Source organism: Amphiprion ocellaris, chromosome 17, assembly GCF_022539595.1.
Source record: "Amphiprion ocellaris isolate individual 3 ecotype Okinawa chromosome 17, ASM2253959v1, whole genome shotgun sequence".
NCBI lineage: Eukaryota > Metazoa > Chordata > Actinopteri > Pomacentridae > Amphiprion > Amphiprion ocellaris.
This window is the reverse complement of record NC_072782.1, coordinates 20299943-20325247: the sequence shown is the minus strand read 5'-3', so window position 1 is coordinate 20325247 and position 25305 is coordinate 20299943. Positions and strand designations below refer to the sequence as shown.

The following is a 25305-nucleotide window of genomic DNA, read 5'->3' as shown; positions in this document are numbered from 1 at the left end:
TCACTGATTTACCAGTGACTGGACCTTCCAGATACAGGTGTCTTTATACAACAATCACTCGAGACCTGTGTGTGCTCCCCAAACTGACCTGACTTGAGACACATTCATTGCACTCAGATAATCTCCATTTCACTAGCTGTATGACCTCCAGCACCAACTGGCTGCACCTGTGTTGAATAGTGTATATATTGTGTATATTTACTTTGTTTGTATTACTTTGGAGAAATCTGTTGTCACTTTGAAATGAAGCATTTTTTGAAACTGTTATAAAAGCCAAATACAGGGATCATGATTCAATGCTGAAAAGCTATGAAACAGTTTCAAGCCGTGTAAATGCTTTTCATGCATGGGTTGTGCAGGTTGTCAATACTATATATATATATATATATATATATATATATATATATATATATATATATATATATATATATATATATATATATATATATATATATATATATATGTGTGTCATCCAAACTCCACACCAGTCGGTGGCGGTAGTGTTTGCCAACCACCATTAAATCCCATAGAAGAAGAAATATTTTGACGTCACTTCCCGTTGGGAGTTGGTGGGGTCACGTGATGTGATATTAGCTCGCTGACTCTGCTATGTTTGTCGTTTTTGCTAACGGCTCAGAAATGCGCCGTTTCTTGCTTTTAACGGTTTATCGTCGTCCAGGAACGCTCCGTAGCTCCTTAGTGACCTGTTTTCACCGACGCCACTCGCGAAATTTGACCAAGAAAACGGCCGCTCCAGGCCTGCACGTCACGTGACCCACATGCGGCGGAGCGTTTGATAAAAAGATGGCGTGAGCGCGGCGGAGCGGAGAGGACAACAAACCTGAGCTGTTGAGCGCCGCCGACCGCGAGCCGCAGCGGCCGTCCAATGGTCAAGTAAGTTCACCTCAGCCTGTTACCTGTTTGTTTAGTGCCGGCTTCACTTCTCGGTCATATCAAAACTCAAAATCATCGTGTTGTGGTTAAATAATAAATTATAAGTTGGTCGTTTAGAGGCAGTTAGCTTCTCGCTGCTAATGTTAGCTAGCGACAGCAATGACAGTGCGTGAGAACACACCGTCAACAACATCACAATAATGTGAGGGGGTTGTTAGCTCGCTGTTGTAGCCTGAAGGACACACTGCTGAAAATAAACGGAGGTAACACATTAGAAATTCTATTAAAGCTTACTAACTTCATTTATCAACAACTCTTTATCAACTTCATCAAGCGCCGACGTAACAAGATAGCTGAAACTCTTATTAAGACATTGTAATGTGATCCAAATGTCCATTGAACACTGTGCGAGACAAAGTAAATTTAGATTAAAGCACGCTAACCCTAAGTAACGTGCAATTTTGCTGTGAGTGGGACTGATATAATACGGGTCTTTTAAGACGACGCTGAAGTTAGCTTCTGGTTCGGCTGTTAAGGGAAGCCTAACTGACATCGCCAAGCCACTGTTTGTTTCTTTTTTTGTTTTCATTTTAACGATGTTAATTCGTGTCCGACATTTAAGGCAAAGCCTTAATGCTGTTAACCCACTCTCAAAATTGTTACATCTTTACACAGTGATTATTTTTGAAAGATGAATATCACATTTCCAAAATGTAAAGTGTATGTAGACTGTCCAAATATGCACTGGGTTATGCCAGAAAAGTTAGTTACAGTTTCTGTACTGTGAAAATGCAGATTGGGGAGATTTCACTATTCACTGTTTTGTTTTGGTTTTATTTATTTTATTGTTTCTCACTCTTACATCTTCAGGTCCACATCTAAAATCTTAATATGTACAGTGGTTTGAATTTGAACTAGATTGTACAGAGGTCAGTTAATCTAAAAAACAGACTCCTTTCCTTAATAGTTAAAAGCAAATTCATTGTCTACATATATAGTGGTTTCATCATGGACATGGTCTAATGTGGTCCACAGAGAAATGAAATCTCTTTTTTTCCGTTTTCTGAATTGGAATAAAGATTTTACAAGTTTGAAAGTGGGTTTCACACGGCATTAGGACTAACTAAAATCTCTAACACGGTTTTACATCAATAAAATGTGGAAGTATACTGAAAGTTAGTCGCCCAGCTAGGTAAATTTCCCTTAACTTTTCCCTTAACTGTCGAATCGTAAACTGACTTCAGCGTCGTTCTCCGTGTTTACCGTTAATAACGTTGAGCTGTAACGGCTGTGAGGATTCTGCAAAATGTGGCTTCACAGCACTTGGCATTTAGATTAGCCTCTGTTAGTTTGACTTCTCTGGCTTGTCGCTGTCATGAATGTGAACGTGTCTTTCACTTGAGTAGCTTAGCTTTCTGTTAGCTTAGCTGTGTCACCCTGGTCTAAACAGGCCAGTTTAGCAGGTATGTTAGCGCGCGAGACAACGGTTAGCTGCTGCAGTTCGTCCGTGTTTATCATTAAATGATGAAAATGTTTAGTGGGATTATTTAGTGTCGTTTCTGTCCGAGTTAATGAGGTTATGAACTGTAGGAGCTAACGCGGAGTAGAGGAGAAGCTAAGTTGAGCCAGGGAGCAGGAAGTTGAAAGCAGGGCATTGCAAACACGTGTCTTGTTTTGGGTGACTTTGGATCAAGTCTAGGACCTCACCGGTGCCTACACGTTACTGTAGTACATGGCTGACGTTAAGTCTCGTATTGTGTTATTCAGAAGTCGATTTAAGTATGTCGAGTCAGTGCTGCCTTTTACTGTCGTGATTTTTCGCTTTTTCTGCGTACAGTTCTAGAGGTGTTGTGGTAAGTTAAACATTTCAGTGGACTTCTTATTTTGCTGAACAGTAGTGCGAAATCACCCTCACTGCCTATTTCAGTTTGGTCTTTTTGTACTGAATTTTACATTGGTTTTTGATTGTTGTTAGTTTTTTTGTTTGTTTTTTTGCCACATGTGGTATACATGTGAGTCTTTCAGTATCTCTAGCATTCCTTTTATGATGTAAAGTTGTGGGTTTTTTGGTCACATGTTGGGTTTGCTATGTAAGCAGGCCTTAGTTACAGTAGATTTAACTTAAATTATTGTGATTTATTGTGGAAAATAATAGCTTTATTTGTATAGCACATTTTGACAGCATTATAAAGTGCTCTGTAATAAAAAAAATGTGAAATGAGATCTAATGATAGGGCCCTATAAAATCCGTTTTATTTTTTCCCAAATTCCGTTTTATTTTTTCCCAAATTCTGTTTTTTCCATTTTAATTTTTGGGAATTCCCTTTTTTTCCGTTTTAATTTTTGGCAATTCTGTTTTATTCTTATTCTATGACCAAAAACAGTGTGTTTTTAATGTAAATGACTAAAATGTACACAAATTAAATAGAAATTAACTTACATTTATTGAAGTGACAGACGACACATTTCCTCAATGTGGCAAAATTAAAGTGCATCAAAAACAAGCAGCAAGTAAAAAAACATTAGTTAAAACAACAACCAAACATTTGAAACTTCTTTTAAAGTAACTTAAGCTATTTAAGCTGTAGGACTAGTTAGTCCTTGTGAGCTACTCTTCAAGTTTCCCACCTATCAGAGACATCACCATTGAAATACATGATTGCCAGCCTCTTTGTGTTGAGTTCAGTGAGTGTCTCTCTCTTGTCTGTGAGAAGAGTTTTGTATTTGCTGAAGCTCCGCTCACAATCAACTGAGCTGACTGGGAAGTAGATGAAGGGCACAGCCATCTCTGCAACTCTTGGGAATCTTGCACTCAGGCCTCTCCAGTAGTTTGCACAAAATCTTCAATAACCTCTTTTCTTGAGTCCGATGACTTGAATGTAGAAGCAGTAATGCACGTCTGTAGGGACGTGGTCTTTCTAGCATTATTATTGAACTTTTCCTTGTTTCTCACATGGCTTTTGGACACTATGTGATCACTGCACGTATTTTTACGTTTCCAGTCAATGGAGTGTTGACAGAATCTGCAAAACAACTGTTCACCTGACACATAAAAGTCGTTCGGGAACTGCTCGGCTCTGTACTGGGGGGTTAACGTCGAGTTTCGTAGTTTTTTTGCCGACAAAGACAGAGCCACAGGGAGCCGCTTTGCCATGCTTACAATGTTTTGAAGGAGGAGGGGCTCAGTCTTTGGAAGGGGCTTGCTGTGTCACCTAGATTTGCTTCCCTCCGTGCAGTTTTCCCCAGACGTACATTCCTCTTCCACATGAAAACAGCATTGCAGTCAAATTATGTCAAATTTCGTGATATTCCGCGTTTAAACGTAGATTCCGTTTTTAACGGCGAATTCCGCGATTCCGTGATCGTGGAAATCATAGGGCCCTATAATGAAATCAAATTCTAACCAATAAGACTCAAAGCACTTAATAAAACAAGATGAAATAGAATTAGTGTAATTGAGATAGTTTTTTTCAGATTTATTTATTAATTAATTAGTTAATATATTCAAGACAGCAATTGTTGCTTCAAAGTACCCCTCGTAGTAAAGCAAAGGTTATGATTGGCGTTACGAAAGTAATCTGTCAGGTGTAAATATAAGGGTTGAGACCCCATAGTGTCAGTTATGGTGTGATTTTTACTTAATTTACAAATTGGATATTGAATACCAATGTTGAGATCCCACAGTGTTATTGATTGTGGAGGATAACCTAAGTTATGTAATAACATATCTACGGAACTTATTCTGGCTAATACAAATATTATGGCCAAGACGCCACAGCACTATTATTCATTGGGATGAACCTGACTAATTTACAGCCAAAGTTGTGACCCAACTAAAATATATACAAAAACCCAAGAAATCTAAGGATTCCCTGGATCCCCTTTAAGCAGGATTGCTTTATTTTGTTTGTTTTATTTATTGGTGTGTTTGTGTAATTGTTAAGCCCCAGGAAACTCTGGACAAATAGTAACTGTGTCTAAAATGGGCAATTTAATTAAACTCCATGTCTTACAAGATTTTGGGAAAACATTTTGAAGTTGGTGAAAATACCAGGCACATTTAAATTTACAGTGGACTGTGCTGTCTGTGTGATCTTAACATTGTTTGCATTTTTATTTTCATTGTTTTTATAGCACAGTTATGGGTCTTGTAATTTCTAGGTGATGTGTAAATTGTAAAACTGCAGATGCGTATTATTTTCACTTTCATTATCAATTAATCAGCAAAATAATTGTTTCCTTGACATCGACACAATTCCTGCAATTATTGATTATTTTCACAGTCGATTAATCTGCTGGTTATTTTCTTGATTATTTGATTATTTTTCATAGTTGCTTCCACCTATAAGATGGTGAAAAATGTCATTCACCAAAGACCAAGGTGACAAATGTTTTGGTCACGACCCAAAGATATTCAGTTGACTGATTTTTATTTATCTAAAAAAAACTCTTGCTGATCAAAATAGTTGACTGTTAATTTAATAGTTGACAGCTAATTGATTAATTGCTCTAGCTCTGTTGTCAGTGTCAGAAAATGGGGACAGATGTTCAAATGAAAATGTGCAGATCACATTTTTCGAAAACCTAATATAAGGCCATGAAGTAGCTTGGTTTAATAGATTTTCAGTTTACAGTCATATCCAACAAATTGAAGCTGGGAATCTTCACTTTAGAGATGCTGAAAACTCAAACATTTTTTGACATTTTTGCTTTAAAATTATTTCTCAAAGAATTGATTATGAAAATGACTGCCGGTGAAAACCTTTGTTGGGATGATGTTTTTACTTCTACTTCTTAACACATATTGTCATCACTGTACATGGAAGATTTTAAAAGAAGCTTACATCTATATATTTGTCTTGCAGATGGATCCCGGACAGGATTTACTTCTTGCTGCTCTAAGTGAGAGTGGAATTTGCCCAAATGATATTGGCCTATTTGATGTTGATTCTCAGGATGTTGCACAGCCCTCAACAACCCAGCAAGTAAGCTGATATTTTGTTTTAATTCTTGTGGAGAAGAGGTGATTTATTGACATTTCTATAACTATATATACACGTTAATGTTCTGATTTTTCTCTGTCCAGTCTATCTCCATCAGTGCCCTGGATGTTAGTGTGGGGACAGACGCAGTGGAAGTTGTTCGACCTGAACCTCCAGCTGCAGTCCCTATCGTAACTATCAGGGTGAGATTACAGAACATCATGTTTACTTTATTAGTTATTTAGGATGTTATGTTGCAGCTGGTGTTTTATTATAAGAATGAAAATCTATTTTTTTCTCATTGTTTTCAAACAGCACAAACCTCAGCCATCAACCACCACGTTTGTCTTAAATCAGCTGAATCAGTTGCCGTCACTTGGAGCTGTTGTGACCAAACAGTCAGCTACCAACCCTATCAAGCATACAATAACTGTCACCAAGGTGGTCCATGTGGCTAATTCAGCCCTGCGTGGTTCATCAACCCCCTCCTCCACAAGTATTCCTCCTTCAGCGTCCACAGTAGTGCCTTCTAACAGAGATCAGGTAAGTTTATTTATGGAACTCATGTTGTCGCTGCTCAGTATTTGAAAGTGGGTTTCTTGGTTATGCTAATCATACCTTTTATTTTCTCAGCAGATTCAGCTGAAAGATCTTCTAAGGACTGGCAATGTGAAGACCACTGGTCTGAAGGGTAACAGTCTGATGGAGCTCATGAAGCTAAAGCCTCCACCTGACATTGCTACACCAGTAGCAACGGCAACAGCCACTGTTCCAGGTAAGTTCTTTGGTAATGTTAACATCTGCAAGTTTTTAAAAGCGTTATTTTTAGGGTTTTATATTTTTCAATTTTTACTTACGAATAAATAGTTTTGCTGTAAGTAGTGGCATTAGATACAAAATATTTCTTGAATGTGATTTTTAGAGAAAACTTCATCAATGGGCCTGAAATCAATTAGTCAGTCTGCCTAATTTATCCATCTCTTTTCGACTTAACCACATTCAAGTTGTATTTAATGATTAAACATAAGTTTATCTAGTAACTGCTGAGAAGCTACATTACAAGGCAGAGGTACATCGAACAGAGCAGTTTCACGTTTGGTTTCTGTTGGTGTTTCAGGTGAAATCAACAATGGAATTAAAAAAGAAATGTTAAGTAAAGATGCTGCCAGGATCTGGATCAATGATGACATTAAACTGCAAAACTTTTCACATTCTCTGGTAAGTATTATGATACTAATTTAGCAAATGTGTTGAAAATTTTAATAGACCTTTGCTTCAGTCATGTATGCTAAGTACTGTGCTAACTTGTTGTCTACATATATGAATCTCCATGTACAGAAACCTCCAGGGATGAGGGAAGAGGATGAGCCTGAGGAGGAAGAAGAAGATGAGCTGGGTCATGCAGAGACTTATGCAGAGTACATGCCGATGAAATGTAACTAAAGTTTTGTCTTGTGTTGGTGGAGGATTCACCTTTTTTAGTTTACAATGAAGTTTTAGTTGAATATGTAATTGTGAAGCTCATGGAACCCACATTTCTATTTGATGATGACAAACTTCATTGTTTACACCTGAGATTGACTTCCATTTCTGGAAACAGCTGGTCATGTCAACTCCAGGTATATTTAAAAGTGAGATGTAGTGAATTGTATTGTACAGTGTTTACTCAGTCACTGTGCAGCATTGTGATCATAAACCACTGAGAAGCTTTGGCCAAATTAAAATGAACAGGACTGAGTGATGGCAGTATACTGTGTCACTTTTAATCAATGACACTACATCAAATCAGAAAACTTAAAATACAGCGTGCTGTTGTTTTGTGGATTGATCCACTGACATGTCACTTTGTTGCTGCAGTGAAGATCGGCATAAGGCATCCTGATCCTGTGGTGGAGACCAGCTCCCTGTCCAGTGTAAGTCCTCCAGATGTGTGGTACAGACTGTCCATCCCTGAGGAAGTCATCGATCGTGGCTGCCTGTCTGCGCTGCAGCTGGAAGCTATCACATATGCAGCTCAGGTAAATAGTGCTAATTTTATCAGTGAAAATGTACTCTTGTTTAGTTGGCCCATTCTGTACAATGTAATGGTCTGGCTGCACTTCATCAGTCTGCCACAGGCAAATGCTCTGGCTTGTTTGTATTTCTTTAAACCAATTGCAATAATGTGTGAGATTAAGTGAAGGGTGTGGCTTTGATGTTCCCTTGTTTTGGTTGAACATTTACATGCAGGGAGGTGAGCATTATGATCAAAATGGATACCCCACTGAAAATACAAAATGGCAGGGCTGCCTTACTCCATGAGACCATTGCTCTGCAAAACTTAAAATTTTCAGTGTGCTACGTTGCTGGAACTAAGATGTTGGTGGCCGTTGTGTCCAGTAGTGAGGTACATTTTGAAAACTGCAATGATTGCAGACTGAATAAAGGATTGGTACATGATGTGAGGTCTTTTCAAACATGCACTCCGTTCCTTTAATCTGACCGCAACTAAACATGTCGGCTTCACGTCTGAAGTACTCTGGTCATTTCTGTAAAAGTTACAATGGCAATCTTACTAGGTTGGACCTAGTACATTTCTGTATCACTTTCTACAAGGCAAAAGCCTGAACTACATGTATTTACAAATGGATAAATGCACACACGCAATGGTACTTTTTTAGATGTGTGATTTAGTGAAGGCTTTTTCCACATTTCAGCCTGCATATTTTCAGCTCAGATTAAAAACAATCATTAAAAAATAATGAAATCATGGTTTGTTTTCCACAAGATGTTACTCCATATCCCATGTCTATAAAGGGCCAAGAATATTGCCACTGAAAAGTTGTTTGTTTCAGAAAGCATTATCACCATACTGCTAAGAAATTAGCTTTCATGTGTTCTTTCCTTGAAAAACATTCAAAAAAAATAACATTAAACACTAAAACTAGCATTATCAAAATGAAAAAATGTGAATAAATCAGGTGCCAAAATGGCACTGCAGGTAAATAGTTTGAAAAGGCAAGTTTTGTGTGTTTCTTCCCTTGATTTACCACAGCAACATGAAACATTTCTCCCCAATGGCGATCGAGCTGCCTATTTGATTGGAGACGGAGCTGGTGTGGGGAAAGGCCGGACAATTGCAGGGATCATCTATGAAAATTACCTCTTGGGCAGGAAGAGATCACTTTGGTAAATAACCCAAATCCTGTGCATTATGTTGAACACTCTGTAAGCAAACATAACCACCTCCACAGTGTTCTTTCTCTAATATACTGTGGTGTTCTGTTCAGGTTTAGTGTGTCAAATGATTTGAAGTATGATGCGGAAAGGGATTTGAGGGATATTGGAGCCAAGAACATCCAGGTTCATTCACTGAACAAGGTGAGACACTGTTATGATTAGGGCTGGGCGATAAATCGATTTTATCAATTAATTCGAGTTTGTACTTAATGTCGATTTGTTTTTATGAAAATCAATTTTCTCATCAACATCCGCCACCAACGCCTTCCTGCTGGACTCCCGTAGTTCAGAGTGTGCCCCCCTCCCCCCCGTGCTTTATACACAAACAACATGGCGGCGAGCGGTGCAGATCTAAAGGCGCGTGTCCACTAGATGCTATTTTCCCGCACGGCAACGCACCACATCTGAAAATCACACGGACGGCAGGCGGTCACTAGCGGACCACAACATGGTCACATGACGGCGCTGAGCAACAGCAGGCTGCTACGTGGTCACGTGACCGAGCTTTCAGCTGGACAGTCCGGCAGACAAGTCGGATAAACACAGCGGCTCGGCCGCAAACTTTCCCTTTTATTTCAAAAACATGTCAGCGAAAAGTATTTCTGAAAGCATTTGAAGCGAGAAATAATCTGCAGCAGCTAAATCTGTCCTCGTTTTAGGTCACCGACGCCTAGTTTAGAAGTTTGAGGACAGTTTCACGATGTGTGGAATATGTCTGTGTAGTTTCTCATTCATCCAGGTCGTGGTTATCCAAAGTTGTTTAAATCAATCCAACTGGACTTTAAGAAGGTTCCTTGAAGACGTTTCACCTCTCATCCAAGAGGCTTCTTCAGTTCTGGTGGTAGTTGATGTTGCCTCAGCTTATAACCCCTGTGAGGTGTGGTCAGTGTTATTCACATTCCGATGACCATTGCTAAGGTCCGTCTGGCTCCTCAACAATGGTCATTGGGAGCCAGGGAGTGACAAAGGGGGTCGTTGAAATGCGAGTTTCACCGAGCCCTCGTATGCTAATAGTGGTCGTTAGCATGAGCCACCTCACCTGAGTCACCTTGACTCAGGTGAGGTGGCTCATGCTCATGCAGTTGGATTGATTTAAACAACTTTGGATGCGTTGAATCTCCGCACGCCGGATGCAATTTGCATAAAGTAGAAGTCCAGTCTACTTTATGCAAATGAGCTGCAGCCCTCTCCAGGTAAACACACCGGATCGCAGCTGGAAACGCACCGCAGCCGGACCAGCATGCCACATGCAGCGCATTTCCAGCTGCGATCCAGTGTGTTTACCCAGAGAGGGCTGCAGCTCATTTGCATGAAGTAGACTGGACTCCGGCTGCAGAGATTAGGTAGGGGGTAAAAAAAAAAAAAAATCGGATAAATCGTGAATCGGGATTTTTTTGTGAAAAAATCTGAGATTTTTTTTTTTAAGGCCATATTGCCCAGCCCTAGTTATGATGCATAGCATAATAGCTGAAAGTGTTTACTGCTGAAGTAACTGAATTATGCTTCTACGTTTTTAGTTCAAATATGGCAAAATATCATCAAAACACAATGGGAGTGTCAAAAAAGGTGTGATCTTCGCTACCTACTCCTCGTTGATTGGAGAGAGCCAATCAGGAGGGAAGTACAAGACCAGGTTTGAGCAGCTTCTCCACTGGTGTGGGGAAGACTTTGATGGAGTTGTATCCTTTCACTTACGAAATGTGAGTTAATGATAGATTTAATTGAAAGTAATGTCAATGAGATCACTTTAGACTATGTTTTATAAGTGTGATAAATTTCCTTAACAAGATGTCTTTAGATTGTCTATGATGAGTGTCATAAAGCCAAAAATGTGTGTCCAATTGGATCCTCCAAACCTACAAAAACTGGACTTGCAGTGTTGGAACTACAGAACAAACTTCCCAAAGCTCGAGTTGTGTATGCAAGTGCTACAGGTCAGTAGATACAGTCAAATTTCCTTGATTTGTGAAGGAAGGTAAAACTGTGCAAACATTAAATACTGAAAATGTTTTTCTACGTAGGTGCCTCTGAACCGCGAAACATGGCTTATATGAACCGGCTGGGCATATGGGGACATAAAACACCCTTCAGGGAATTTGGCAACTTTATACAAGCTGTTGAGCGCAGGTGAGTTTCTCTTTTAACAGAAGGAAAAAAATATCTCCACAGACTTGAAAGGCTTGTGAAATGTTCACCATGCTGTGAAAACGTATTTGCCCACCCTGTAGAAATAGTCTATTTTTTGCATTTTTCACATGTAAATGTTTCAGATTGTCAAACAAATTTTATTGAAAAACAAAAGTAACTCATGAAAACACAGAAGTCAGTTTTGAGATGATTTTTTTTGTGAAATTACTATGTGAAAAAGTAATTTTCACATAAGGCAAGTAAAAATTTGCAACCAAAGGACCAAATATCATTTGACAGTTTGGTCAAATTTCACCAGCCCCACCAACATATGATTACTGACAGGCTTGATGAATCTACACATCACTAAATATAACCTGTCTGGCATTGTGAAGTAGCTAAAGAGTCTCAAAAAGCAGCACATCATTCCACGCTCTAAAGTGATTCAAGAACAGATGAGAAACAAAATCACTGACATTTGTCAGTCTGGAGGGTTACAAAGTCATTGCTGAGGCTCTGGGACTCCAGAGAACTGCAGTGAGAAACATAATCCACAAATAGAGAAAACATGAAACAGTGTTGGACCTTCCCAGGAGTGGCCCAACTACCAATATTTCTCCAAGAGCACATCAATATCTAATCCAGGAGGTCACAAAAGAACCCAGATTAACATCAAAATGTCTGCAAACCTCACTGGCCTTAGTTAAGGTCCGTCTACATGATTCCACAATAAGGAATAGACTGGGAGAAAATGGCATCATGGGAGAGTTGCAAGGTGCAAACCACTCCTGACCAAAAAGAACATAAAAGTTTGGCTGGCATTTGCACAAAAATATATATCTGGATGAGCCCCATGACTTTTGGGATAACATCCTGTCGACTGATGAGACAAAGGTGCAACTTTTTGGAGGACATGGGTCCATTACATCTGGTGTAAAAATGTACTGGATTCCACAAGAAGAACATGATACCAGCAGTGAAACGTGGTGGTAGTGTGATAGTTTGGGGCTGTTTTGCTTCCACGGGACCTGGACGACCTTTTATGATTGATGGATCCATGAATTCTGCGCTCTATCAGAAAATCCTCCTGGAGAATATCCACCATCAGTTCATGATCTAAAGCTCAATACAAATAGGTTCTGCCGCAAGACAATGATCCAAAGCACACAAGCAAGTCGACATCTGAGTGACTCGGTAAGAACAAAATTAAGGTTTTTGAGTGGCCGAGTCAAAGTCTGAATGCAGTGGCAAGACCTGAAAGAGGCAGTTCATAATCAAAAACATCTAATGTCACTGAATCTGCAGAGAAGAGTGGGCCAGAAATCCTCCATGACAATGTAAAAGAATGATCGCAAGCTGTAACAAACATTTAACTGCAGTTGTTACTGCCAAGGTACCAACCGATTGTTAGATTTTGGGGGGCAATTACTTTTTCACAGTAGTGATACAGGTTTCCAATAAATCAACATTTAAAAACTGCTGTTTGTGTTTTGTGTGTTATGTCTGATATTCAGTAAGTATTAGTTTGGTGATCTGGAACATTTACGTGAGAAATGTCCAGAAATAGAAGTTTTCTGTAAATACTTTTTCATAGGACTATATGTCCTTAATGATTTTCCTCTTGATTTCAGAGGTGTTGGTGCCATGGAGATCGTAGCTATGGATATGAAGCTGCGAGGGATGTATATCGCAAGACAGTTGAGTTTTACAGGTGTGACTTTCAAGATTGAAGAGGTGCCCCTGACTCAACAATACATCAAAATGTACAACAAGTCCGTGAGACTGGTGAGCACTTTAAATACATTTTAAGCACCTTGTGTGGACTCTTTGATTTGCCCTTGCAGCTAATAAATTGATTTCATTGTTTCCTGCTTCTTGTAGTGGGTGAGTGCTCGTGAGAAATTCCAGCAGGCTGCGAACCTCATGGAGGCTGAGCAGCGCATGAAGAAGTCCATGTGGGGTCAGTTCTGGTCTGCCCACCAAAGATTCTTCAAATATCTCTGCATTGCTTCCAAAGTCCGCCGAGTGGTCCAGCTGGCCAGAGAGGAGGTCCAAAATGGGAAGGTTAGATTACTCTTAAATTTGTTGAATTCAAACCTCCAGCGGCATCTGATCTTTATGTGTCAACGATGCTGTTGTTTGTGGTAGTGGAGGCATCCTACAAAACAAAAACTCACCAGCTCTCTTGAAGCTATATCAACAAAAGACAAGCGAGAGTTTAAAAGAACAACAACAACACAGAAGTGGGGCGCATCAATGTAAATGTTTATGAGAGATGGAAAAATGTGGTAAAAATGAAAAAACAGTAGACAATAATGTATCAACCTCCAGACACAAGAGCTGTGTGTTCTGTTAAAAAAAAAAAAAAAGAACAACTAAGAAATGTAGTTTCTGTGTGAAGCCAGATTCAAAGAAGTGTAGAAATGTAATTCTACAAATTTTTACAATTGCTCTAACTAAATACCAGTCTCTCTTGTATCTTTATATCATGTTGACATTTTATTGTTCACACCATAAAACATAGTAAAAACAAGTTGCACAAAAGCATATATCATTCAGTTGGATGTCTGAAATCAATACTTAAGCAAGCTCTCACAAGAAAAGAATATTCATAAAAACATTAATGAAAGCAAATAAAATCAAAGCTGATAAATGATGTTTATATCGGTCCTACAGCTTCCAGAGCAGCTGAAGATGCAAGTGTCAGTGAGATTTGGTTGCAATATGGGATGTTTTTCTCAGCTAAAAAGTTTGTCTTGGAGAAAAGAAAAAAAAAAAAAAAAAAACACAGCTAAAATCAGCTCTGTAAACTGAGCTTACAGAGCCAGAACAAATGATTTACAGATCAGCTCTTCTTCTTTTTGTGTCTTGCACAAACTGCAGATTCTGATGCAAAAGACAATTTTCAAAACATGAGATGTATTTCACATCAAAGAAGTGCTCAGCTAACTTCACTGAAAAATTAAGGGAGTAGAGTGTAATTGGAATTACTTTGTGAAAATGTACATGATATTGAATATGCTAAAAGATTGGTAAACATGGAAGGTTTCAGTTTACTTAAGCTAAAAATTAGCAATCAAAGCCTGTGTTTGTAGTCCAGTGAGGTATACAAAGATGCTGGCCACTTGTTTAATAGTATTTTGCAATACCTCAGCACAATCAGTGTATAAAATACTGACCAGCTCTTTCTGTGCAGTGTATAGTGATTGGGCTGCAGTCCACTGGTGAAGCAAGAACACTGGAGGCCTTGGAAGAAGGAGGAGGAGAGCTAAATGACTTTGTGTCGACTGCAAAGTATGCACTGAACTTAAAATGACTTTTCTCCAACAGTTCAAACATAATAATGTGTGTAAGTCACTGCAATAAAATGTTTCCATCGCAGAGGTGTGCTGCAGTCCCTGATTGAGAAGCACTTTCCAGCACCAGACAGACAGAAGCTTTACAGCCTGCTGGGTATTGACCTCTCGGCAAAGAAGACGCCATCTCCCAACGACACTGCAGCAGAACCTGAGCAGAAAGGCAAGAAAAGGAAAGGTAATACAAATGATGACCTAACGTCAAATAGCTCAAACTATACTCAGACCATCTGTGCTGTTAAACAATTGTAATTCGATAACCATTTTGTCATTCTTTGATAATTTCCCCAGGTTCTGAGGTCAAAAAGCAGCCGAAAAAGAAGCCTCGCAAGCATGGTGGTCTGTCAGGTACTAGTTCAGAAGAGAGCCAGTCAGATGAATCGGACAAAGACTCTGGTAAAGACTGCGACAGCGATGACAGCTTCAAATCCATCAGCTCAGCGGATGAAGATGATGATTTCAACCCATTCAGAGATGAGTCTGATGACGATGAGGAAGATGGTGAGCATACCGAGGGAGGCTGTGAATGTTGAATTATGACAATTTAATTGATTTCAAATCGAAATTATGATTCGAATCAATGCAAATAACAAACGGTAAAGGCTGCAATCTTGGATTTATGTTGTGCAACACCTCTCACCAAAGGTTTAAAATGTTACAAATTATTGCACTCTTTCTTGTCACACTTTTGATAGACCATTATATGGGAATGCTTCATTGTACTTTAAACCCATTACACAGTGAAAATTGAGCTAACGCTTGACTATAAAAAATTTGTTGAAAATTGCAGTTGCATTATCAGTTAGCACTAGTAGTTTGATGTTTTCCCCTAGTTGTTCAGCCTCAGTCATCATTCCCTTTTGTCACTTTTGTCTTTTTTTTTTAGATCCATGGCTCATCAGAAAGGAACCAAAGAAAGGGAAAGAGAAGAAGAAGAAAAAGAGAAGGAAGAGTATTGATCCAGACTCGATTCAAAGTGCCTTGTTAGCCTCCGGACTGGGTTCCACCAGGCCTGCTTTCACTGCCTCAGTTAACCCTCCTAGCACACCTGCCACAGGTAAACAGCTACCACAAGGTGCAGTGGTTATATAACCCTGATTTAGCCTTTGGAGGGTTAATGAATGCTTTGTTTTTCCTCAATCATAAGTCAAGGCAGAGAGTCAGGATAGCTGCCTAACAAGTCAGGACGCAGTGGAACACGCCCAGAAAATGAAGAGAGCTCTGCTGGAACAGCTCGAGGAGCTGGCAGAGGATCTACCTCCCAACACTCTGGATGAGCTGATAGATGAACTGGGAGGGCCTGACAACGTAGCTGAGGTACAAACTACCGTTGCTCTATGGAGACTAATGCAATTTGTTTGTGTTGTGGTTGGGTTGGTGTTTAGTGGGTATCTTAGCTGAGTTTTCTGTTTTTCTGCTATGCTTCAGATGACGGGTCGTAAAGGTCGTGTGGTCAGTAATGACGATGGCAGCATCACCTATGAGTCTCGCTCTGAACTGGATGTCCCAGTGGAAATCCTCAATCTTACAGAGAAGCAGAGGTTCATGGATGGAGAGAAGGTAAAAGCAAAGTTATTGTGGAAATTATTGCGAGTTAGTGTGGAATGGGCAATGGGGTTGTAGTCAGCTTTTTATCGGCCAACTTCAATTGTACAGACCAACCAATCACTCGGTTGATTAAAAAATGTGAGTATTTGCATGTGAGGGTGTTTCAGCTTTAGGAAGTCCTTTTTTTTATTTATAGGCAATTTTGCATTTATTACAGTGTGACAGTAGAGGGACAAAATAAAGGTAAAATAAGAGAACAGGGAAATAACATGCAGTCAAAGTCTCGCTGGCTGGAAATTGAAACATTTAAAGACATTTACACCCATATTGGCATGCATCCTAACTTTTCTGCTGGTTGCCCCAGAATGTCAAATTTGAACAATAGATCCCTGTGTTTTTAAGGATTAACAGACATGAAAACATGACACATCCACACAGCGACTTGTAGAACAATGAGACAGGATTCCACTAATCTCGAAAGTTATGGCAGGCACAATTCTTTTATCTTTTTTGGCATAATATAAACACACACAATATAAGGAACTGAAACAGTATAATATAAACTGAAGCAGACTGTGAATTAACTACTCACTAAACAGACTCTGGTAGAACAATACTCTTCTATGGTCAGTCTAACGTCTGATTCATTTAAGCTACCAGAAATCATAAAAAGAAAAAAAATATCTAACATGCCTTAAAATATCTTTGAAATGATTCTTTTTCAAATTGAATATTTAAAAATGTATCATTCCATTTTTTTAACCCCTAAATCTCCTTTTAATTACACTTTAGATTTCCACATAACTAACTTATAAACACTGCTCATGTATTTAAATGTAACTTTGTACACAGTCTGGGATTGAGCCAAGCAATCAGTCAATTAATAAAATAACTGTTAGTTGTGTTCCCAGTAAACTGGAGTCACTGTTACCCTTGGAAAAGTTAACTTTTATTTCTTTGAACCTGAACTGAAATTATATCACTCTGAGAGGTCAATCATTGAATCAGATAATCAACATTTTTACAAATTACCTTCACGGATATTTTTACTTTTAGCCAGCTCTTACTAAAGAAGAACTCTGGTGCAGTCATCTATCTTCAGTCTCCTGGTTACAGCAACTACCTGTTAGGTTACATGTCACGAGCAACAGCATATTCAGAATTTTGATGCCAAGATTTTCATTTTCAGTTCCTAACATTGATGATTGATCCTCTTGATTACTAACAATCATTATTAGCCCAGAAGAAAACGATGCAGATTAATCTCTGCCGGCTTGTGAGCCAAGTTAGTACTGCAGAGGGATTTAATTTGCTAGTGGGCACTGCATTACGTTTTAAAATACAGAAATCGCAGTTTCTGATCCCAACAGTGAAAACTAATGCTTTGTTGTCTCTCTCTTTAACTAGAACATATCCATCATCTCAGAAGCTGCAAGCTCAGGTATATCCCTGCAAGCTGACCGTCGGGTGAAGAACCAGCGGCGGAGAGTCCACATGACTCTAGAGCTGCCATGGAGTGCAGACAGAGCTATACAACAGTTCGGTCAGTAGATATTAGTGCTTAAAGACATTTAAAAAAAAAAATAAAGGCACACTGAATACATGGTTAAAATGTACCTTCCGTATCTGAGCCAGTTGGAAGTGTTGCTCTTTCAAGTAATACATTTGAACTGTGAACAGTATACACCAAATGTAATAATGATGCTATTCTGTTCCTTGTTTGGATACAGGTAGAACTCACAGATCAAACCAGGTCACCGCTCCAGAATACGTCTTCCTCATCTCAGAGCTCGCAGGAGAGCAGAGATTTGCATCCATTGTTGCTAAAAGACTAGAAAGCCTGGTGAGCACTTAGACTCTTATATCTGACTCATTTTGGGTGACAAGGCATTTAAACAGTAATTTATCCAAACACTGACTTCATTTGTGTTCATTCTTCGTAACAGGGTGCTCTCACTCACGGAGACAGAAGAGCAACAGAAACTCGAGATCTTAGCAGGTTCAATTTTGACAACAAAGTAAGCACATCCAGCATTTATCTGAGAAAAGGTCTAATTGTCTTTATTTACCTGTGACTCACTCACATTTATCACTGCTGCAGTACGGCAGAAACGCTCTGGAAATTGTGATGAAGTCGATCGTGAAGCTCGATGCTCCATTAGTGTCTCCGCCCTCTGACTTTAAAGGGGATTTCTTTAAAGGTATGACTCATATCCTTCATGAAGCAAGGAGAGGAATTTTTTTTCTCATTTAGTCTTGCAGTCTATGTTTTCTGCACATTTAGTTCACTCTGTAGATGTTTCATTCAGGATTTACTACATACCTAGTTTTAGTTTTTTATTTGTGTATGCCTCTGAAACTTTTCTAAATTTTTCTCCTGTAGAAATTCAGAGTGGATTAATAGGTGTGGGTCTCATAAATGTGGAGGACAGATCTGGTGCGCTGTCGCTGGACAAAGGTAATTTTGTAATTGTGGATTGGCACGTGAAGCTTAATGGATGCAGTTTGCCTCCAAATTCACAACTTGTTCTCGGTTGAATTGCTCTCAAAGTATTTATTGCAAAGTATTTATCATATCAAGTTATGGAAGGTCTGAATAGATTGGACTGTTCTGAAAAAAAAACAGATACCATAAGTATGGCTAGCCCTTATAATGACCAAGATAAGACCTTAAAAATAGAGCTACTACAATTACCCAGAAAATATTCCTCATAGGGAAAAAGGATTAACACCACTGCAATTCTCGCTGCTAGATTTGATTTGTGATGCATGTACAGTTTTATCAAAATGGTTAAGTCAGCATGTATTGTGTTACTGCTACAGACTACAACAACATGGGGAAGTTCCTGAACCGGATCTTGGGCATGGAGGTCCAGCAGCAAAATGCCTTGTTTCAGTATTTTTCAGACACGCTGGCAGCAGTGATTCAGGAAGCCAAGAAGAATGGCAGATATGACATGGGCATTCTCGGTAAGATTGTACAATTATTCTCAGCTTTATTATTCAACTCTTCTCACAAATACAGAGGCAAACCTGAGACACTTTCTAACAATGTTAAATTATTCAAGGTTTTCTTTTTATAATGTGTGTGTCTTGTATTTGTATGAATATCTGTCTGCCCTTGTCTTTTATCAGACCTCGGCTCTGGTGATGAGAAAGTGAAGAAGGTAGACTGCAGGAAATTCCTAACACCAGGCTATACAACATCCGGACATGTGGAACTCTACACTGTGAGTTCTTACATATTCATTTGCCCTTCAGGATGCTGTTAGATCACAGCAACAGTGTCTGACTTTGTGTGTGACTCTTCACAGGTGAGTGTGGAGAGAGGAATGTCCTGGGAAGAAGCCACACATGCTTGGGCAGAGCAGAATGGATCAGATGATGGCTTCTATGTACAGGTGTGAGACTTGTATCCTAAGCTGATTCAGATTTTTTTTTAAATGGGACTGTTTAATTGGAGATTTGAAGATATTTTCTGTCCAAAAAATGACTTGTGTAACGAGATCAACTAGTTCATTTGATGTTCGATTATTTAATCCAAATATAAGACTATATTTTTGCCTGTAAATTAACTTTAAGAAAATGAGGACATCTTCAATCTGAGAACTAGACTGTTACATTCATAATATAAGATAATATGGTTGAAACTAATGTAACAGTCTTCTGCAGAGAGTGTTGCATCATGAACTGCTTAAAACCATAATGTTGCCAAGCTAGTCGATTTATTTATTTTATTTTTTATTTTTTCAAAGTTTGCATTTAAAGTGTTTGATTAGTCTGCAGGGCTTTCTTCAGAGGAACAACAGAGTTTCACACTCTGTTCAGTTGGCCTTGTGGGACTGTAAATGGAATGATGGAATATCATCTAATATCAAAATATCACCTTTTTTTTAGCTGATATGAGAGGGGTCAGATGTAAATTACCTGCCAGAGACAACATTTTTAATATATGCCATTTGAAAACTTGAGTGAAACATTTGACCACACACTCTTTGACCAGTTGTGTGTATCTTTAAGACTTGAGATCCCCAGTTTGCAATAAAGGGTTTCTGTTATAAAATAGTCTGCAAGCCCAAATTGCAATAAATCCATTATTGTCAATGAAGTCATTTTTTCAGTAGACTGACCTCCTCCAGAGAAAATGTTACACGACTGTTACATGCGGAGTAGTGCTAGCAGGACAAGTAAACTCCTCTTGATGTGTAAAAGCAGAGGATTGAGCCTTTATTTATGTGTCTTTGGTTTGTTGCCAGATGAGAAACAACAAGAAAACAGCCATACTGGTGAAAGAGGTAAACACCAAGAAGAGGCTGTTCCTGGTGTACAGGCCAAACACAGGCAGGCAGCTCAAACTGGAGACATACACAGACATCAAGAAGAAGTTTAAAAAGGTTTGATGACATTCTTTATTTTAAACTGGTGGTGAAAAGGACACTGAATATAATTTTGGTAAATCATATATATTTCTACTCTGTTAGGTTTTATCAGAAGATGCCAAGCAGCACTGGACTGACCAGTATCAGTCGTCAGCAAAAATATGCTCTCATGCATTTTGGTATGTGTCATCCATCCAAGCCAACATCGATCCGTTATCTTAAAAAATATTGTTGTCTTCTGTTTTAAATCTCTGTTTGTATATTACTCTGTCTACAGGCGTGGTAATTGTAAGAAAGCGTCGGTGGGTCTGCAGTGTGAAGTTGGCCTTCGGTGTCGGACATATTATGTTCTGTGTGGCTCAGTGCTCAGTGTGTGGAATGAGCTGGAGGAGGTGCTTACCCCCGTCAGCGGAACCAACGTAAAGGTGCAGATTGTCCGCCTCAGAACTGAAGATGATCAGAGGATAGTTGGTAAGTTATAGGAGTGCGATTTTCAAGGATTAGTGCAGTATTTTGGGAAATGTTTTGGTGCGCTCTGGATGTCTGCAGCTGCTGAATAGTCTTAAAGCATTAAATTCACGTTACTTCCAAGGTATTACAAATATACTTTTAAAAGCAGAATGCTTTTTTATTCACAATTTGACACTAAAAGACTTCAAGTTTTCAGATTCATCTGCTGAAAGTTTGTCTGGGCCCATTTAAAATGTGAGATGAAGATGTGCACCTGAGATCAGGATTTGGATATTTCAACCAATCTGGATTCCCTGTTCCATCAGGCTACTTACCAGCAGTGTGATATGTAAACATGAAGCCTGTATACACAAACATTGGAAATGGACCTTTAGTTTTTTTTTAAACTTTATCACACATTTGTGTATTGTGAATTTTTCAGTGATAGAGAAGGTATCAGTGTTGGCTTCAATTGTGGAATGCCACAATTCTTTTCCTGACAGCTTTGATTTTCCATTACCATTGAATAACATACCTTAGGATGGACTTGCTGTCATGTACTGTAGTTTGGCACAGACCTCAAACCAGCTCTCCCAACTGCTTTGATGGGAAAGATGTATGTGTGTCTAGCTGTCTTTGTCAATAAAGTTAGATAACAGGGAGCCAGACTCTTCCTACAAGAACCTCTAAAGCACACTGTGCAAACACCCAAGTATAAAATGACAAGCTGTGTTTATATGTTGTGTACCTTCATATTCACAGTACCGATATTAAGGTGGTATCAGTCTTCTTATCTAACTCTCAGTAAGGACGCGAATAATTTTATTTCCCAAAATATTGAGTTATTCTTTTAATAAGTGCTATAAATGTCAACACCACTGTCCTCTGCAGACTCACACTCAGACCTCTGTTTTCTTTACAGGACTGATCATTCCAGCGAACTGCGTGTCTCCGTTAATCAACAAGCTCTCGACATCTCACCAGTGCCAGCAGTTGGCTGTGCAGGAGCAGCAAAAGCGGCAGCAGCTCCACCCTCAGAGTCTCAGTCATGCACCCAACACATAGTTTGGGGACCTTAGTCCCATCTTCACCTGTCGAGTTGACGTCCCGCTTTGAAGGGATCAGGCTCCGTTGTGTCTTTGCACTGCAGGCTCCAGGACCGCTGTCCCCTTGTTCTGCACCCTCAGTCCTCTTATCACCCCTGAGGGTCAGACATGTCAAACCGGGCCATGTTGACTGTCCGATGTAAAGCAGTGGCTGTACAGAGAAAAGTCTTTTTTTTTTTTCCTTGTTCTAATCTCCAGAGACTCTAGTTTTCACCTACAGAAATTTGACAGGTGACATATTGTACTCTGACATTCAGAGTGAGAAGATTTGTGATATGTTGATCAAACCAAGAAGGCACGTTGATCTGAGTGACTCACTCCTCACCCATGCTTTAAGCTGTTCAGTCTGGACCATCCGAGTATGAAGCAAAGACTTTTTCTGGGTCTGGACTGAAGGTGGATGAAACAAAACCACTAAAGTCTGATGATTCATTTAGATGGGCATTTAATGTTTAATTACAAACCTACATTAATGTATGATGAAATCTCATCATACTGGACGTCCTCCAGCACTGTTGCAGTGAAAGATTTAGTTCTTTGAAGAAGAAAAAGTGATGCCATTTCCTCTAAGAAACTTAATTTGTGCTGATTTACTGACTCTGAACGAAGACAAAAATGTCATAACCGTCAGGATCCACTTGCATCTGAATCACAGACCAACTTGTTTTGCTCTTTTCTGTTTCGTACACGGGTCTCAAATTTATCCTTTAATCAGGTTCCTTGGTTTGCTTTATTTCACCATTTTGTTCCTTTGTCCATTTTGTAACATGAACAGCTGGGAGTTTGTCAAGCGTGCCTTTGTGTTAGTACAACAGCTACTGCAGTCAAGCACCTTTACAAAACATTATCAAGGAGAGATTTGGTTATTTTAGTGTCAGCTGACCTGTATTTTCTATTTATAGTGCATGAAAGTAAGGAAATATTCAGACAGTTAAAACATTTAGGCAAGTTTCTGGTTGAGTCAGTGGACTTTAAATATTTATAAGCAGTGTTCAGACATTTATTCCACTTACAGGTTTGTGACCTGTAATGTAGTTATTTTATCTGTTCATATGCAGCAGCATCCACTTTTACATTACCACAGGAAGAAATATTATCTGTTGACAAGTAGATTACTGAACACTTAAAGCTACGTTACAGTGTTGCAAATCACTTTAACCCTTTGATACCCAACATGGGTGAAAAATGACCCAAATCTAATGGAAAATTGGTTTCTCCTGACCCAAACTGCACATCAAAGGGTTACTAAGGCTTTTAAACACGAAGTAAGGGGTCTTAAATTCAGGTGTTGGATAGAATGTTGCTGTAGTGTTCCTACATTATTCCCAGCCCATTACAATACTGTTTTTCTTGACTAGGTCTTTCCCTTGACTTTGTCAGATTCAGTCTGTGTGGATGTTGCTGATACCTAAACAGCAGCAGAAACCGTAAAATAAAGCAGCCAAGGAATTCTGAGAAATGTGAAATGCATGTCCTCGACAGCGACCATCATTTATGAGGTTCCGGAGTCTTCAGCGTCGTGTCCTCTTCTGTGTGCTTTTCTTTTGTTGCCTTTCTTTTTTTTCTTTTTCCTAAAAATGGAAATATGCTCAGGGGTTAAACTCATACAAAGACCCAAATGAAAGAAAATGTATTACTGTGTATCTGAAATGCATGACCACCAACATCAATCCTCCTCGGACACCTGCTCAGTAACGTCGCTCCGTGTTTGGCTGTACTTGCAGCTTCACCGTACGTGTTTCAGACTGAGTTGTAATTCAACTCTGCTTCTGTTGTATAGTGCACCTCTTCTGTTGAGCCTCCTCAGTCCTTAACTGCATTAATACTCCGTCTGCACTGGAAGGGACAGACCAGTCTGGATGCAGGAGCTGTCCTAATGGTTGATAATTAAATACAGGATGGTCACACACATCCCGAACCTGTGGATTAGTTACTGGTATTCAGTGTGTATTTGCTCTTGTACTTGATGCATTTAAAACAGGTGAAATAAGTATAAGTTTTTGTATCATTTGTATAATTTGTAAAAGGATCCAAACTGAAATTCTTCAGCACATCTCAGTTGTTGAACAGTACCGAGACAGACCTTATTTATTAAGTTCTGCTCTTAAATTGAAAGTGTTCTAACTAGAATGTGCACCATGTATCAGCCAACAACTTCTGTTTTTATTTTGTCTTCTGGGACGTTATTTACATGGGCTGCTGACTCGGTTACATTGTTTTTGAATGCCGTTTAAATGTCTCGGCAGATCGGCTCTTCTGAAGTTGAAACACTTGAAGGACTTTTTTTCCCCTCCCTTTCTATCATTGCACGAGTTGCACTACTGACAAGAGTTGTACAAAAACTCAACATTACATGTACATGAATGAGTGCAATGCTCAATAAAGCTTGGTATACTTCTATCTTGGAGTTGTTACTTACTTGAATAATCCCAGTGGTAGTTATAGAAGCAGTAAATCAATGCTCAACTGAATCAAGACTCTTGTTTCTATCACCTCTGCATATGAGAGAACTCCTTATTGGCCTGTCTGAATGATGTTGGTTCCATTTGTGTGTGATTTTTAAAATGTCTTGTACATATATTTCCATGCACAGATTATTGAATGGGTCTGTCAGGCACGAAGGGGTTAGGGACCCCTGGTGTCATCTAATAATTATAATACATGTCCATGAAAGAGACAAAACAACCATAGGGACATGCAAAATGAAAATGGATGCAAAATTATCAATACACAATTCAAAATGAAATGCAAACAACTACAAGCTGATGATAAACTATTAAAATGAGATGCAAAGTAATCAAAATAAAATTGAAAAAAAGGCATGACCACAAAAAGGCACGAAAGGCCAAAAAGTTACCATAAAGACAATATCAATCGCAAAATGACCAAAATGGGACAAAAAAAATACAAATGACAGATGTGAAATTACCAGCAAGTGATAAACATGAATTTCAAAATCAAATGAAAGTCAATCATAACCGCAAGCAAAATGACAAGAAAGATATAAAACATAATATCTGAGAGTGACAAAATTTTAATTCAAACAACTACAATGTGCAAAATAATCAAAAGGGATAAAAATGAGACAAAAAAACCCCCTATGAGATGCAAAATGATCACAGACACAAAACTAACCATATTAGACCAAAAAAAGACTAATTACAATGAAGAGACATAAAACGGACCAAAATGTTACAATACACGGATGCAAAATAATCACCAAGAAAACACAAAATCAACAATA

At 38.9% G+C, this 25305-nt stretch overlaps 1 protein-coding gene across 2 annotated transcripts; it reads left to right on the top strand.

Moving 5' to 3' along the window:
- Positions 1-567: 567 nt before the first annotated feature.
- Positions 568-24461, top strand: sbno1 (strawberry notch homolog 1 (Drosophila)). Of its 2 annotated transcripts, none has more exons than XM_023266046.3 (33): positions 568-894; positions 5760-5879; positions 5981-6079; positions 6192-6419; positions 6513-6651; positions 6994-7094; positions 7215-7311; positions 7734-7894; positions 8911-9044; positions 9146-9236; positions 10613-10774; positions 10894-11029; positions 11117-11222; positions 12854-13007; positions 13104-13286; positions 14419-14516; positions 14605-14756; positions 14870-15079; positions 15465-15635; positions 15726-15895; positions 16007-16138; positions 17534-17669; positions 17857-17969; positions 18073-18144; positions 18228-18327; positions 18510-18584; positions 18950-19096; positions 19262-19356; positions 19441-19527; positions 20383-20520; positions 20608-20684; positions 20783-20976; positions 21878-24461. In XM_023266046.3, exons 2-33 carry the CDS (start codon positions 5760-5762, stop codon positions 22018-22020), a joined length of 4221 nt encoding a protein of 1406 aa, XP_023121814.1. In that variant the 5' UTR covers positions 568-894; the 3' UTR covers positions 22021-24461. The 2 variants fall into 2 exon arrangements, with proteins under 2 accessions (XP_023121814.1, XP_023121812.1); XM_023266044.3 differs by having other exon boundaries at positions 6510-6651.
- Positions 24462-25305: the final 844 nt, after the last annotated feature.